The sequence below is a fragment of the Ovis canadensis genome, chromosome 3, assembly GCF_042477335.2.
Source record: "Ovis canadensis isolate MfBH-ARS-UI-01 breed Bighorn chromosome 3, ARS-UI_OviCan_v2, whole genome shotgun sequence".
Lineage (NCBI taxonomy): Eukaryota > Metazoa > Chordata > Mammalia > Artiodactyla > Bovidae > Ovis > Ovis canadensis.
In genome coordinates, this window is record NC_091247.1 from 62,205,762 (window position 1) to 62,221,240 (window position 15,479).

General features: G+C 43.4%; 1 protein-coding gene across 4 annotated transcripts in view; it reads left to right on the forward strand.

Moving 5' to 3' along the window:
* The window catches only part of LOC138435568 (E3 SUMO-protein ligase RanBP2-like), a 59,167-nt gene that overhangs the window by 35,984 nt on the left and 7,704 nt on the right, over window positions 1-15,479 (forward strand). For 2 of the 4 annotated variants that reach the window (XM_069580393.1, XM_069580395.1), the window contains exons 19-24: window positions 230-324; window positions 1,119-5,733; window positions 6,266-6,343; window positions 8,348-8,518; window positions 9,130-9,222; window positions 9,520-9,698. In XM_069580393.1, coding sequence (XP_069436494.1) covers window positions 230-324; window positions 1,119-5,733; window positions 6,266-6,343; window positions 8,348-8,518; window positions 9,130-9,222; window positions 9,520-9,698 — 5,231 coding nt within the window. The remainder of the gene's footprint in view (window positions 1-229; window positions 325-1,118; window positions 5,734-6,265; window positions 6,344-8,347; window positions 8,519-9,129; window positions 9,223-9,519; window positions 9,699-15,479) is intronic. The other 2 variants (XM_069580394.1, XM_069580396.1) reach the window with 1 other exon arrangement.

The following is a 15,479-nucleotide window of genomic DNA, read 5'->3' on the forward strand; positions in this document are numbered from 1 at the left end:
TGCCCTCACTGCTCCTGTGTTACACTTGGCAGTTGTTCTAGTTTGTCATTTGATAATCATCTTTATGGTGTATTTTGATCTATAGAAAAATTTTTTAAGTCTGTGTAGTTAAATCTTTGATTTCTACTGTTTCTGTATTTATAGCTCTTGCCTAGATAGTACTACCTGCAGCATAGACTTTTTTTAACAGTGTTTTCTTTCTTTTCTTTTTTTTTCTTTTTTTTTTTAGTTGCAACCACTGGCCATTCAGTATGTTATAGTCAGTCACCAGCATATAATACTCAGTATCTACTCAGACCAGCAGCTAATGTTACTCCCACAAAGGTAACAAAGGACTAATTTATACATTTATAAATATCTCCATTTTAATTGTCCAGGCTTCCTACAAATTAATTCAAGAAGTAATTCAGCATTAAAACTTAAATGTCCCATGAGGTATAGATATTTTAAATTTCTCTCTGGATAGAGAAGGTATGTTTCTTAGTTATCTAATTTTAATACAATATATGTGAACATCTAGAATGTTTTTGAACAGGAGTGGTGGTGGTGGGAGCTTCATCATCCGGTTGTGACAGAGGCAGGACTGTGATGCACTCATTGGAGCACTGTGGGTGGCACTCGCAGGCCTAGGCACTGTGACTAAGCGTCCATGGAGACCAGCCCCAGCAGAGCTGGGGTTTGGGTACATCCAGGCCCTGGCTCTTAACTTCTCTGTGCCTTATGTATAGAATGATACTAGTGCCTTAGTTTGTAGGGTTTTGAGAATATTTAAATGAGATCCTATGTGTACAGAACTTGAAATTATGCCCAGGTGGCACATTAACAAATGTCAGTGCTCATCGTCATCATCATCATCAACATCATTGGACACCGTGTTTAGGAATGAGGAAGGCATAATTAGATGTATAAGATGCTGTCTTTGGTTAAGGCAATTCTGGGGACATGCTAAGAACTAGAGCTGTAAGTGTCCTTGTAGCAATGTCTTCTCTTAAGAACGCACTGTATGCTCTACTGGTATATTTATATGCATGTTTGAGGGTCATGAGAATTGGTTTGTACCGAGGTAAGCTATAGTTTTATAGACAGCCTACAAAAGCGTTCACTTTGTCTTTTTCCAGGGGCCAGTTTATGGCATGAACAGGCTTCCACCTCAGCAGCACGTCTACGGCTATCCCCAGCAGATGCACACACCGCCCGTGCAGAGCTCATCAGCGTGCATGTTCTCTCAAGACATGTATGGTCCCCCATTGCGTTTTGAGTCTCCTGCGACAGGAATTCTATCACCCAGGGGCGATGATTACTTTAATTACAATGTTCAACAGACAAGCACAAATCCACCTTTGCCAGAACCAGGTTATTTTACAAAACCTCCACTTGCAGCACATGCTTCAAGATCTGCAGAACCTAAGGTTTTAGAATTTGGAAAAACCAGTTTTGTTCAGCCAGTGCCTGGTGAAGGAATGAGGCCATCTCTGGCAGCACCTGCACATACAACACAGCCGACTCCTTTCAAATTTAATTCAAATTTCAAGTCAAATGATGGTGACTTCACGTTTTCCTCACCACAGGTTGTGGCGCAGCCCCCTGCTGCGACTTACAACAATAATGAAAGCCTCTTAGGTCTGCTGACTTCAGATAAACCTTTGCAGGGAGATGGGTACAGTGGACCAAAAGCTGTTCAAAACATGGGACCTCGAAATACGTTTAATTTTGGAAGCAAAAATGTGCCTGGAATTTCATTTACTGAGAACATGAGTACAAATCAGCCAAAGAATTCTGGTTTTCGGCGTAATGATGATATGTTTACTTTCTACAGCCCAGGGAAATCAGTGTTCGGAGTGCCTGCTACAGAGTCGGCCAGCAAGGGTCACGATGCTGATGGGGGAAGTGCACAGGGGGACGAGGAGGACGACGGCCCTCACTTTGAGCCCGTGGTGCCTCTTCCTGACAAGATCGAAGTGAGGACTGGCGAGGAGGATGAGGAGGAGTTCTTCTGCAATCGTGCCAAGTTGTATCGCTTCGATGCAGCATCCCGAGAATGGAAGGAGCGTGGAATCGGCAATGTTAAGATCCTCAGGCACAAAACCTCCGGTAAAATCCGCCTGCTCATGAGACGTGAGCAGGTGCTAAAGATCTGTGCAAATCACTACATCAGCCCAGACATGGCCCTTGCCCCTAACGCCGGTTCAGACAGATCCTTCGTGTGGTATGCTGTGGACTACGCCGACGAGTCGCCCAAACCAGAGCAGCTGGCCATTAGGTTCAAGACGCCTGAGGAGGCAGCCCTTTTCAAGTGCAAGTTTGAAGAGGCCCAGAGCCTGTTGAAAGCCTCAGGAGGAAATATAGCCACAACCACCCATCAGGCCACAAAAACTGTAAAAGAACCCACAGGTCATGACAGTAAGGATATTGACAAATCTGATGGTGTAACTATGAATTTTGAATTTCAGGTTGCAAAGAAAGAAGGGTCTTGGTGGCATTGTAACATCTGCTCACTGAAGAACATGGCAACTGCCAAGAAGTGTGTATCCTGCCAGAATCTAAACCCAGGCAGTAAGGAGCTCCTCGGCCCACCATTAGTTGATACTATCTCCGCTCCTAAACCTGGCTCGGAACATACTCCCAGTAGATCTGCACTGGTGACTCTAAAGAAGGAAGGTCACTGGAACTGTGGTGTTTGTTTAGTAAGAAATGAACCCACTGTGTCTCGATGCATTGCATGTCAGAATAAAAAGCCTGCTAGCAAAAGTGAATCTCCACTTATTAAGCAACCTTCCTTTAAATTTGGCCAGGGAGATCTTCCTAAGGCTGCCAGCAGTGATTTCAAATCTGTTTTTTCAGTAAAGGAGGGACAGTGGGATTGCAGTGTTTGCTTGATAGGAAATGAAGGAAGTTCTGTGAAATGTGAGGCTTGTCAGACTCCACGGAAACAGAGTTCACCTGCCTTTGCTGCCCCAGCACCTGCCTCGTTAAAATTTGGTACTTCAGAGACAAGCAAGGCTCCAAAGAGTGGATTTGAAGGTGTTTTCTCCAAGAAGGAAGGACAGTGGGATTGCTCAGTGCAAAATGAGGCCAGCATGGCCGAGTGTGTGGCCTGTCAGAACTCAGGTCAAAATCCGCCAGCTTCTGCTGCATCGGCATCTGCTTCTTCGGAGACAGGCAAGGCTCCAAAGAGTGGACTTGAGGGGCTGTTCGCCAAGAAGGAGGGACAGTGGGATTGTGATGTCTGCTTGATACGAAATGAAGGAAGTTCTCCAAAATGTGTGGCTTGTGGTGCCTCTAACCCAACCCAGAACCCTGCTGCTGAAGCTCCTCTCACTTTCCCTGTGGGCTCTGCAGCTGAGGCAGGTAACTCGTGTGCAAGTCAGACAGGAACAGGATTTAAGAGTAACTTTTCAGAAAAAGCCTTTAAGTTTGGCAATGCAGAACAGGGATTTAAATTTGGGCACGTGGATCAGGAAAATGCACCTTCGTTTAAATTTCAGAGTTCTTCTAATACAGACTCTAAATCAGCAAAGGAAGGATTTAGTTTTTCTTTCCCTGCATCTGCTGGTGGGTTTAAGTTTGGCATTCAGGAGACAGAAAATCAGGAAAAAACTGCTGAAAAGTCCTTTGGAGAGGACACTGGTGATCAGGCTCAGGACACTGGTGGTCAGGACACTGGTGGTCAGAAAGACGGGAGTACTGTGGTCTTTGGTCAGACTGGCAGCACTTTCACCTTTGCAGATCTTGCCAAGTCAAATTCAGGAGAAGGGTTTCAGTTTGGCAAAAAAGACCCCAATTTCAAGGGATTTTCAGGTGCTGGAGAGAAGTTATTTTCATCACAAAGTAGTAAACTAGTTGATAAAGCAGATGCTTGTGCTGACCTTGAGAAAGATGATGATGCCTATAAGACTGAGGACAGTGACGACATCCATTTTGAACCAGTCGTCCAGATGCCTGAGAAAGTGGAGCTGGTCACAGGAGAGGAAGATGAGAAAGTTCTTTACTCACAGCGGGTGAAATTGTTTAGGTTTGATGCTGAGATAAGTCAGTGGAAAGAAAGGGGCTTGGGGAACTTAAAAATCCTCAAAAATGAAGTCAACGGCAAACTGAGGATGCTGATGCGGAGAGAACAGGTGCTAAAGGTGTGTGCCAACCACTGGATCACCACCACCATGCACCTGAAGCCCCTCTCAGGCTCAGACAGGGCTTGGATGTGGTTAGCCAGTGACTTTTCTGATGGTGATGCCAAACTCGAGCAGCTGGCGGCAAAATTCAAGACACCTGAACTGGCTGAAGAATTCAAGCAGAAATTTGAGGAATGCCAGCGACTTCTGTTAGACATTCCCCTGCAGACTCCCCATAAGCTTGTGGATACTGGCAGGGCTGCCAAGTTAATACAGAGGGCGGAAGAAATGAAGAGTGGGCTAAAAGATTTCAAGACATTTTTGACGAATGATCAGACAAAAGTCAGTGATGAAGAGAGTAAAGATTCCAGAGCAGGAGCTGCCACTGCTGCAGATATGAGTGGCGCACCAAACACTGAGACCACTGGGCCCACCCTGGAGTGGGACAACTATGACCTCAGGGAGGATGCCCTGGATGACAGCGTAAGCAGCAGCTCTGTGCACGCCTCCCCGCTGGCCAGCAGCCCCGTAAGGAAAAACCTCTTCCGCTTCGGCGAGTCGACCACCGGCTTTAACTTCAGTTTCAAGTCTGCTCTGAGCCCGTCCAAGTCCCCTGGCAAATTGAATCAGAGTGGGGCCTCAGTGGGCACAGACGAAGACTCTGATGTCACTCAGGAAGAGGAGAGAGACGGACAGCACTTCGAGCCTGTTGTCCCTTTGCCTGATCTAGTCGAGGTGTCCAGTGGGGAGGAAAATGAACAAGTCGTTTTTAGTCACAGAGCCAAACTCTACAGGTATGATAAAGATGCTGGTCAGTGGAAAGAAAGAGGCATCGGCGATATAAAGATTTTACAGAATTATGAAAACAAGCAAGTTCGTATAGTGATGAGAAGGGACCAGGTATTAAAACTTTGTGCCAACCACAGAATAACTCCAGACATGACTTTGCAAAATATGAAAGGTACTGAAAGAGTGTGGGTGTGGACTGCATGTGATTTTGCAGATGGAGAAAGAAAAATAGAACATTTAGCTGTTCGTTTTAAACTACAGGATGTTGCAGACTCATTTAAGAAAATATTTGATGAAGCAAAAGTGGCCCAAGAAAAAGATTTTTTGATAACACCTCACGTCGCTCGTTCAACCACTCCCAGGGAGTCACCTTGTGGAAAAATGGCTGTCGCTGTGCTGGAAGAAACCACCAGAGAACGAACTGATTTGCCTCAGGGTGGTGATGCAGCAGACACAACCTCGGAAGTTGGCGGGGTGTCTGGCACCCCTGAAACAACAACAAAAGCCGTGGTTTCACCCCCAAAGTTTGTATTTGGTTCTGAGTCTGTTAAAAGCATTTTTAGCAGTGAAAAGTCAAAACCATTTGCATTTGGCAACAGTTCAGCTACTGGATCTTTGTTTGGATTTAGTTTTAACACACCTCTGAAAAATAACAGTAGTGAAGCCAGTTCAGCAGCCCAGAGTGGATCTGAGAGAAAAGTGGAACCTAGTGGTCGCCAGGAGTCACAGAACTCTGATCCCAAATCAGCTTCTGATGGCAAAGTCAAAAACACCTCTTCTGCTTTTCTGAAGGAGCAGTTCTCAACCAGCCAGACGTTTAAAACTCCAGAAAAGGGTAAGCACTCGGTCTTCAGATGAGGCAGACTTTGTCTTCCTCTCCCCTACTCTCTCTCCCCACTTTCCTTCCCAAAATATGTTTGTGTGGGTTGTTTTCTTCCCTAAACCAATTTAGTGGTGAGTGTTCAGCAGCAGCAGAGAGCTTGTGTGCACATTGTTGAGGAGATGCCAGCTTCAGAGAGACATGTCTGTCAGCAGGGCACAGGAACTCAGCTCAGCACTGGGTCCAGCTTAAGGCTGCTAGCACTCAGTCGTGAGGGATCACTCGAAGCTGGTGGTTTCAGTAGGTTTGTCCTGCAGTTACTGTTCTGATGTTCTTGGATGGTACTGCATGCTCACATTTCAGCTAAGGCAATCTGGCCACTGAGCAATCTGGCAATGAGCAAAGGATGAAAGCCTTGGGATAGGCTAGGTGGATGCCTGGGACAGCCACATTGGTGTAAATGGATGGAATCTGGCTTTTATATTTTAAAATTGCATTCATTTTAATTCTCAAAATGTTCAAAAATGAAATACTCTTTATTTTCTAGGATTTAATTTTAGCCTTTTTAAATCTAATCCAATGGCTTTTTGGACCAGCACCCCTTCCTCACAGCCTGAGAACGGAGGTACAGAGCTGGCACTGGCAGTATGCTAGGGTGTCCGCTTGTCAGCAGCTGCTGGTGCTCAGCAGTGTAACTGGCTGTGTGAGATCAAGTGCCTGATGCTGCAGCGTGCATGTGACAAGGCTATCATGACCCCATAATGCTGCTCTCCATACTTGGATGTCATGTTTTCTCACACGTTATACTCCGTTGTTTCGAAGTGGATCTGTGTGGTCTTTACCATGTCTGTTTTGTACATCATCATTTTCTTCCGTGATTAGTGAAGACCTGTGTGTCACCTAACCATCACTGTCTGTCTGTGTCCAGACACAGTGGCAGCAGCATGTGGACCACAGGGAACCTAGGCTCCCTGGTGCCAAAGATGCTGTGTGTGGTAGTTGGCCCTGTTGGAAGAGCTCCCCCATATCTCGCTATTCCCAGTTAGAGCAGGCCCCTTGTGGAGTTATGCTGGAGTGGAGTGGGGTAGAGGACTCAGCAGTGGGCTCTGTGAGAGACCCTCAGGAGCAGGCTGTGGAGGCCAAGACTCACCCCCAGAAGCACAGCTGTGTCTTGGGTGCCAGACAGCTACAGTGATCAAATGACCACCTGTGATTTTAGGAGCTCAGTTGTAAAGTACACAGGTTGTGCTCCTAACTGCAGCAGCTCTTATGTTTATGATTAAGGATGTAGCCTTTGAAAAGTTGTGTGGCCTTTGTGTGTGTGTTTGTGTGTGAATGGTACATATTCGTGCACAGACTCTGTGGACTCTAGGCGAAGAGCCCTGGTCTGGGAGCAAACGCACTCACGTACTGCTGCGGGACAAAGAGCCCGGTTCTCAGGTGCGAGAGCGTCCTGGTTTCAGAGGACCTTAAGAAATGGAGACTGAGGCCCAAAGAGGCCATCTCATTAACAGGAGTCTGTCTCAGTGTCCTCTCGTAGCGCCTGGCCAGGAACTGATGCTGAGTTTTTGTAACAAAGGAGGGTGAGTGAAGGGCTCATTCAGCATTGAGAAGAGCTGTTTTCTGGATCAGCATCATCCAGTAGAAATAAAGTATGACCTGTATATGTAATTTTAAAATTTCTAGTATCACTGTTTGAAAATAAAAGGAAACAGGTTAAATAAGAGAAACAGATGAAGTTAAATTTAATAATCTATTCAGCTTAGCCCATTACATCCAGAGTACCATTTCAACTTCTGATCAGTATGAAAAATGAGATTATCCCCCTTTCTTTTTTCCACATGTTCAAAACCCTGCGTATGTTTTCCCACTTGAAGTCCATCTCACTTTGGACTGGTTGCATTTGCAGTGTTTCACAGCCACACTCCATGACTTTGCTTGCTCTGTTAGAAGTCCTTTTTTATAGACCACGACCTGTTGTGTGAAGAGTTCCTTTTCTCCCCATCTTTTGCCTTTTTGGTGGTGGTGGTGGTCGTGGTTCTTCAGCAAACAGGCATTGTCTTAGATTCTTACAGTATGATTTACCCAGAGGATAACAGGTTTAATTTAATATTATCATGCTTGGGAATACAGGAAAGTGGATGTAATTCTAATCACACACCAGCCCTGGCAGTTGCTGGCTTTCTTTGTAGGGTCTCATTGTGATTGGCTTTGAGTTAGTCTTGTATTTATACTAATATTTGCTCATGATTTCTTTAATTTTTTTCAGTTGTTGCAAATGCATGGATGTTTTGCTAAACCATTTAGTATGCCAAGTTTGGTTATGGCAACACTCTTAAAATACCTTTTAAATTTATAGCCATCAGTAGTATTTTCTTCAGTGATTAGTTACTGAAACTAGGATTTCTTTCCTGGTTATTAAGGCAATTCTGTGTCCACTGAGGGTTCTGATAGAACATTTCCTCAGGCTTCTAACTCTCACGGTTGTGAGCTGTGTCCACATCAGAGTGTGTGTTTTCATCAGCATGCTGTTTTAACCTAAAAATGAAGTTCCAGGATTTTTATTTTAGTTATTGGTATTAATTACCCACTACCTTGTCTTTATCAGTCTTTCTGATTTGTCTTGTAGTGGAAGAGAGGAAAAAACCTGAGGATCTTCCCTCTGATGATGATGTTCTCATTGTGTATGAGCTAACCCCGACCCCTGAGCAAAGAGCTCTTGCAAGCAGACTTCAACTTCCCCCTACATTTTTCTGCTATAAGAACAGGCCAGACTACATCAGTGAAGAGGAGGAGGACGGTGAGTCTTTTGTTGCTTTAGAGCATTCTGTTCATGCTCGTCATAGTGGATGGGGCTCACGAAGTTACTTTAAGCCTCCTAGAGCCCCCACCGCTGCTGTTCGTGCAGGTCCATGTTGATTCTAAATGTGTGAACTGTCAGTGGATGTCATGGTTAGAAGAGCTGCCTTCCTGTGTTCGCAGTCCCCCCATGTCTGCTGTGAACAGGGCAGGTGTTCTGAGGGGACTGAAAGCAGTTCTGATTTCCCCGGAGTCTCAGAGGGTAGCTGAGCCATGTGGAGGAATGGGGTGTGAGTAGGAGAGCTCAGTGGGCCCTATCTGAGTTCTCAGACAGGGGCTTACGGGCTCAAAATAAATTCGGTAGGACATTTGGGCAGTGATTTAGAGGACTGGATTGTAGGAACTGGAGAGAGGTATGCAGAGCCCCGAAATGCCAGAGCAGCTCAGACTAGGCGTTTGGGTATAGAATCAGGAAATTGGTTGCTATTTGGATGTAGAGAGTAAGGGAGAGTGGATGGGAAGTTGCAGATGATTTTCTTAGATTCCTGGCTGGGAAATCTCCTGAAATTTACTGCAAATTCTTTTATTTAATAAAATAAATTGTACTTTAAGATGAAGATTTTGACACAGCTGTCAAGAAACTCAATGGGAAACTGTATCTGGATGACTCAGAAACATGTAGACTGTCAGAAGAAAATCTAACAGGTATGTAACATTAAAACAAGTAATTTAAAGTGTTTTTTAAAAATATTCTGTTTAAAGGAATCTCCCAGTCTGGTCATATTGGTGATTAGCAATTTTGCCATGGTGATTTAAAATATTTAAAAGTAATGTGAAGGGAAAACATCTTTCCTGGTGGTGCTAGTTCTCCATTAGCATCCAGGGTCTTTCTGTTTGGGTCTCTAATCTGTAGGTGACATTGTGGGCCAGTATTGTGGAGTTGGTTGGGCTTCATCTACTTTTATCTTACCTTTCCTTTGTTTGCGTTGCCTGGATTTTCAGATAATGAGAAAGAATGTGTTATTGTTTGGGAAAAGAAGCCAACAGTTGAAGAGAAGGCAAAAGCAGACACTCTCAAGCTTCCACCTACGTTTTTTTGTGGCGTCTGCAGTGACACTGATGAGGACAATGGAAATGCAGAAGACTTTCAGTCAGAGCTTCAGAAAGTGCAGGAGGCGCAAGTAAGACTGTCTCTGGCATTCCTTCTGACTCAGTCGCCTATGTTGATGGCAGTAAACTAGAGTGTTCTTAGTACATGGTAACAGTAGGGTGCATCCGGCAAGTGGGTGGGCGCCTCTGTCAGCTCTGGCTAGGGGATAAGAAACTGCTTTCTGGGCAGAGCACCAGAAGGCCCACCCATCACTGCTACATGTGTGCTGGGTTTGAGAAGTTGGGGTGGTAGCATGGACGATGCTGATGTCCCTGACATGGTCTTCTGCCGTACCAAGAATGGAATTAAGTGCTTCAGTTTTTGTGCCGTTACATGATTCTGGAGTGGGCAGAGTGGATAGGAAATAGCATTTGAAACCTAGTTCCCATGGTCTGTATACTTTGCTTTTGGTAAGCTCATAATTTGACTGCTTTCTTAGTTCAAGTGTAGTCATTTTAATAGTTGTCAGCACCTTGGTGTATGTATTTGTGTTCCACAGAAACTAGAAAACTAGTCATTGTTTATAATTGTTTACAATATTGACATAATCAGAATGGTTCCTTGCTTCTCAAGAAATACTTTTTAAAAAATTGTTGGAAATATGGTAAAAATAAAGTAGGTCCTAGAGTTGGGAATGCAGCGTTTTCTTTAAGGATACATGAGAAGAGAATGAGATGACCCAGCATGCGGCCTGCTCTGTGGAAGACTTGCTGCGCTTCACTGTCCGTTTGACCCTGAGGAGTAGCTGGCCTGCTTTCTCAGCTGTCAGCCGAGGCTGTGCCGGCTCTTCCATAGTTGTAAACTTGTTTGTCAGTGCACAAGAGCTAACGTAGACACAGCCCTCCCTCATTTATAACCAAATAGGTTTATTTGTGGAAGTGCTATTTGAAGTTTCTGCATTCAGCTGTGCTGAATCCGAAGTGTATTTCCATCACTTGGCCGTTTCCCTGTCTCAGTGCCAGTACACAGTGTGTGCTCTCCGTCAGTCATCTCTAATCGCTGCTGCTGGCGGCATTAGCATGCAGTCATTCACTTGGCAGATACAGTCCAGTCATACTAAGTGAACAGTGCAGTTAAATATGGTTTCACTTTTCTGTGTGCAAAACTGAAAAATAAACTTTTTTTTTTTTACATATTTCAAGCCTTAAAAATAGAACTGAGAAGTAATCTCAGTGGTGATGCACATGCTGAGATGTACAGAGTTTATTTTTTTCCTACTCGTAGTGTACACAGGACTTGGTGTCTTTTGTCAGTGTACTGTGCTGTTTATAGCTATTAAAATATCTTACTTGAGTGACTGTTGTGTTATCATTGTTATAAGTTAAAATCTTTTTGTAAAATATCCTGTAACACTTAAAATGTTCTTTAAATAAAAATCCTAGGGGCTCCTTTTGCCACAGAAATTAAATGTGGTAAGTCATTATCAGGGTGGGAAAAAAATTGTTTCAGTGAACTGCAGTTTTGGAGGAGAGTGCCCTTTGATAGACAGAGGTGAAACAGAGAACTAACAGCCATTAAACTAAAATGTTCTGTGGGTGGATGTAAACGATGTCCTCTTCAGTTCAGTTCAGTCGCTCAGTCGTGTCCGACTCTTTGCAACCCCATGAATCGCAGCACGCCAGGCCTCCCTGTCCATCAACAACTCCTGGAGTTCACTCAGACTCGCATCCATCGAGTCAGTGATGCCATCCAGCCATCTCATCCTCTGTCATCCCCTTCTTCTGCCCCCAGTCCCTCCCAGCATCAAAGTCTTTTCCAGTGAGTCAACTCTTCGCATGAGGTGGCCAAAGTACTGGAGTTCCAGCTTTAGCATCATTCCTTCCAAAGAAATCCCAGGGTTGATCTCCTTCAGAATGGACTGGTTGGATCTCCTTGCAGTCCAAGGGACTCTCAAGAGTCTTCTCCAGCACCACAGTTCAAAAGCATCAATTCTTCGGTGCTCAGCCTTCTTCACAGTCCAGCTCTCACATCCATACATGACTACTGGAAAAACTATAGCCTTGACTAAACGGACCTTAGTCGGCAAAGTAATGTCTCTGCTTTTGAATATGCTATCTAGGTTGGTCATCACTTTTCTTCCAAAGAGTAAGCATCTTTTAATTTCATGGCTGCAGTCACCATCTGCAGTGATTTTGGAGCCCCAAAAAATAAAGTCTGACACTGTTTCCACTGTTTCCCCATCTATTTCCCATGAAGTGATGGGACCGGATGCCGTCATCTTCATTTTCTGAATGTTGTTCACTCTCCTCTTTCACTTTCATCAAGAGGCTTTTTAGCTCCTCTTCACTTTCTGCCATAAGGGTGGTGTCATCTGCATATCTGAGGTGATTGATATTTCTCCCGGCAATCTTGATTCCAGCTTGTGTTTCTTCCAGTCAGCGTTTCTCATGGTGTACTCTGCATATAAGTTAAATAAGCAGGGTGACAATATACAGCCTTGACGTACTCCTTTTCCTGTTTGGAATCAGTCTGTTGTTCCATGTCCAGTTCTAACTGTTGCTTCCTGACCTGCATACAGATTTCTCAAGAGGCAGGTCAGGAGGTCTGGTATTCCCATCTCTTTCAGAATTTTCCACAGTTTATTGTGATCCACACAATCAAAGGCTTTGGCTTAGTCAATAAAGCAGGAATAGATGTTTTTCTGGAACTCTCTTGCTTTTTCCATGATCCAGCAGATGTTGGCAATTTGATCTCTGGTTCCTCTGCCTTTTCTAAAACCAGCTTGAACATCGGAAAGTTCACGGTTCACGTATTGCTGAAGCCTGGCTTGGAGAATTTTGAGCATTACTTTGCTAGCGTGTGAGATGAGTGTTAGGACACATCTTTCCTGCTTTACACTGATTCACCCCCAACTGCATGAACTCTTGGCAAACGCACTCCTGGCTTAAAGTGCTTGAGCATGCTGTGGTTAGGTGCTTACTGTGTGCTGGGACTGCCGAGGGTCAGGGTGCAGTTCTGAACGAGGGAGCACCCTTTGGATTTGTCTACAGGAATTTCTTGTTCATGGCCTCTTAAGTGGAGGATGTGTTAGGAGCTGAGTTCTGACATTCCCTTCCCAAGTAATCTAGTGTGCATTCGAGGGGTGACATTTATTGTTGTTTAATTCACCCATTTTCATCATCCCCAAAAGAAGCCCTGTTAACCTGTAACAGTCATCACCCTTCCCATTTCTGCCTGTCTCCCCTAGGCCTGGATAACCACTGATGTACCATTTCTGTCTCTGATTTGCCTTTCTGACGTTTCATATAAACATCCTAATATGTGGTCCTTTGTGTCTGGCTTCTTTTACTGAGGAAGTTTTTGTGATATATCCACATTGTAGCATTTATCTGTACTTGGTCCTTTTATGGCCGAATAACATTCCAGTGTATGAATTTACCACATTTTATTTATCCATTCATGTGTTTAATGCCCATTTGGGTGGTTTCTTCTTTTTGGCTATAATAAATAATACTACTGTGATGGCCTAAATCATTTGACACAAACAGAGTGGACTGTCGTTTCCTTGTGTTTCAGTCATTAAGAAATAATGACTTTTTTCATTTGTATTCATTTTTCAAGTTAATCATAAGTAAAATTCACTTCTTGTTGTGTGTATGTTTTCTATGAGTTCTTACACATGGCTGAATTCTTGTAATCCCCACTGAAGGCAGCGTACAGAATAGTTCCAGACCCCAAAGAATTCCTTCCTACTGTCTCTTTCAGTTTAGAACCGTCCCCACCCAGAACCTCTGTAGCCGCTGATCTGCTTATGTTTCTACCTTTTCCAGACTGGGATGAATGGAATCATACAGTATGTAAGCTCTGATGCAAACTTTTTTCACTCAGCACAGTGCCTCTGAGATGCGGCCCAGGCACTGTGTGTAGTGATAGTGCATTCCTTTCTGTCACCAGCTGGTATTCCGGACATTGTACATTCCCTGTCATTAATCCTCGAAGAATGTTGTTTTATTTTGCTCTTTCTAGTTTCAAGTCGTAGCTTAAATTAACTGATTTAAGACAGTTCATTTCTAATAAACATTTTAATTTTCAGTTCCTTCAAGAGCTGTTTAGCTCTATCTTACAAGTCTTAATATGTGATATTTTCACTTTCATTCAGTTCAAACAATTAATTTTCTTTGAGACGTTCTTTTTGACAAACGCACTGGATAGAAGTATATTTCCGAATATTCCATTTTCCAGATGTCATTGTTACTGATTTATAGTTTAATTCCATTCTTGTCTATAAACGTATTTTGAGTAATTTCAAGTCATGGAATTTGTGACAACTGTCTCAGTGGGTGCTCACTGTACACTTGAGAAGAATGTAATTTTTTTTTTTGCTTTGCATGGAAAGAGGTTTTTAAATAGATAAATCAGTTGATGCTCTATTGTCCAAGCCCAGTGTATCTTTGCTAATTTCTCATCTGCTTGTTACATTGATTTTTGACAGGAGTGTTGCCCAGCATGTCTGCTTCTCCTGTCCGTTTTTGTTGCATGTACTTTTGTTAGGGAATGTTCCATCTGCTTCTGTTTTCTGGAACACACTGTAGGAATTAGTGATATTTCTTTCTTAAATATTTGATAGAACTTAACCACTGAAACCACCAGGCCTGGTACTTTTTTATTTTTTGGCAAGGATATATTAATTGATAATACATTTTCTTTAATAAATATAGGCCAATTCATTTTATCTGTTTCTTCTATCAGTTTACTTTTTTTGAGGAATTGGTTGGTCCATTTCATCTGCATTATCACATTTGTGGGCATAATAGTGTTCCTGAAGTTGAGGTCATTAAAATGTATTGCCTGTTTACTGTCCATGGATCGGTGTTGATGGACTCTGTTAAATTTGTCCACAGACTTCAGCATGTGTATTAAAAGTGTAATGCTTAATCTCAAGATATTTGGAGATTTTTTTCCCAGCTATATTTCTGTAGTGATTGTTAGTTTAATTCCATTATGGACTGAGCGTATACTTTGTATGATTTCCGTTCTCTTGAATTTGCTGAGGTTTGTTCTCTAGCCTAGAACGTGGTCTTTCTTAAGTGTTCCATATGCACTTGAGAGGAATGTGTGCTGCTGCAGTTCAATGGAGCATTCTTTAATTTTTAAATTTCTGTTGTATTTTTCAATTCTAAATTCCTTTTTGGATTTTCTTTTATGGTTTATATTTGTTTGTCTGACAACTCTCTTTTCATTTGTCTTAAGAGTATTTGTCCTTACCTCTTGGAACACTGTTAGAATCTTTTCAGAGTTTGTCTGATCTTTCAACACACAGATCATTTCATGACATTCCCCATCCCTGGCCAAAGAAAGCCGACTCTGCTTCGATGCTTTTCCATCTGTGCTTTTGGCAGCCCCAGTTTCTTGGACAGCTCTGTACCCCTGCGGGGATGTGGGTTGATGTATGTGAAAGTGAAGTTGCTCAGTCATGTCCAACTCTTTGCGACCCCATGGACTGTAGCCTATCAGGCTCCTCCGTCCATGGGATTTTCCAGGCAAGAGTGCTGGAGTGGATTGCCATTTCCTTCTCCAGATGTATTGGGGTAGGAGAAAACCCACCAGGTTCTTACTACCAGACTGTCCCTCAGGGCTTGAGAGGCTTTATTATCCTTAGCTAAACATAGAAGTTTACCGTAAATACGTCGTCTTCAGAGGACATATTTTACGGTCTTGATTAAAAGTGGATTTGGTAAGGCCAGGATTTTTGATGTCACTTTGCCTGTCTCCAGTCGTTTTTATACCTGGGGACTACATGCCATAACGAGGGGACAGTCAGAGAAAAAAATCTCGTCTCTTGGCAGCTCTGGCTAGAAACCCTTTCACTCAG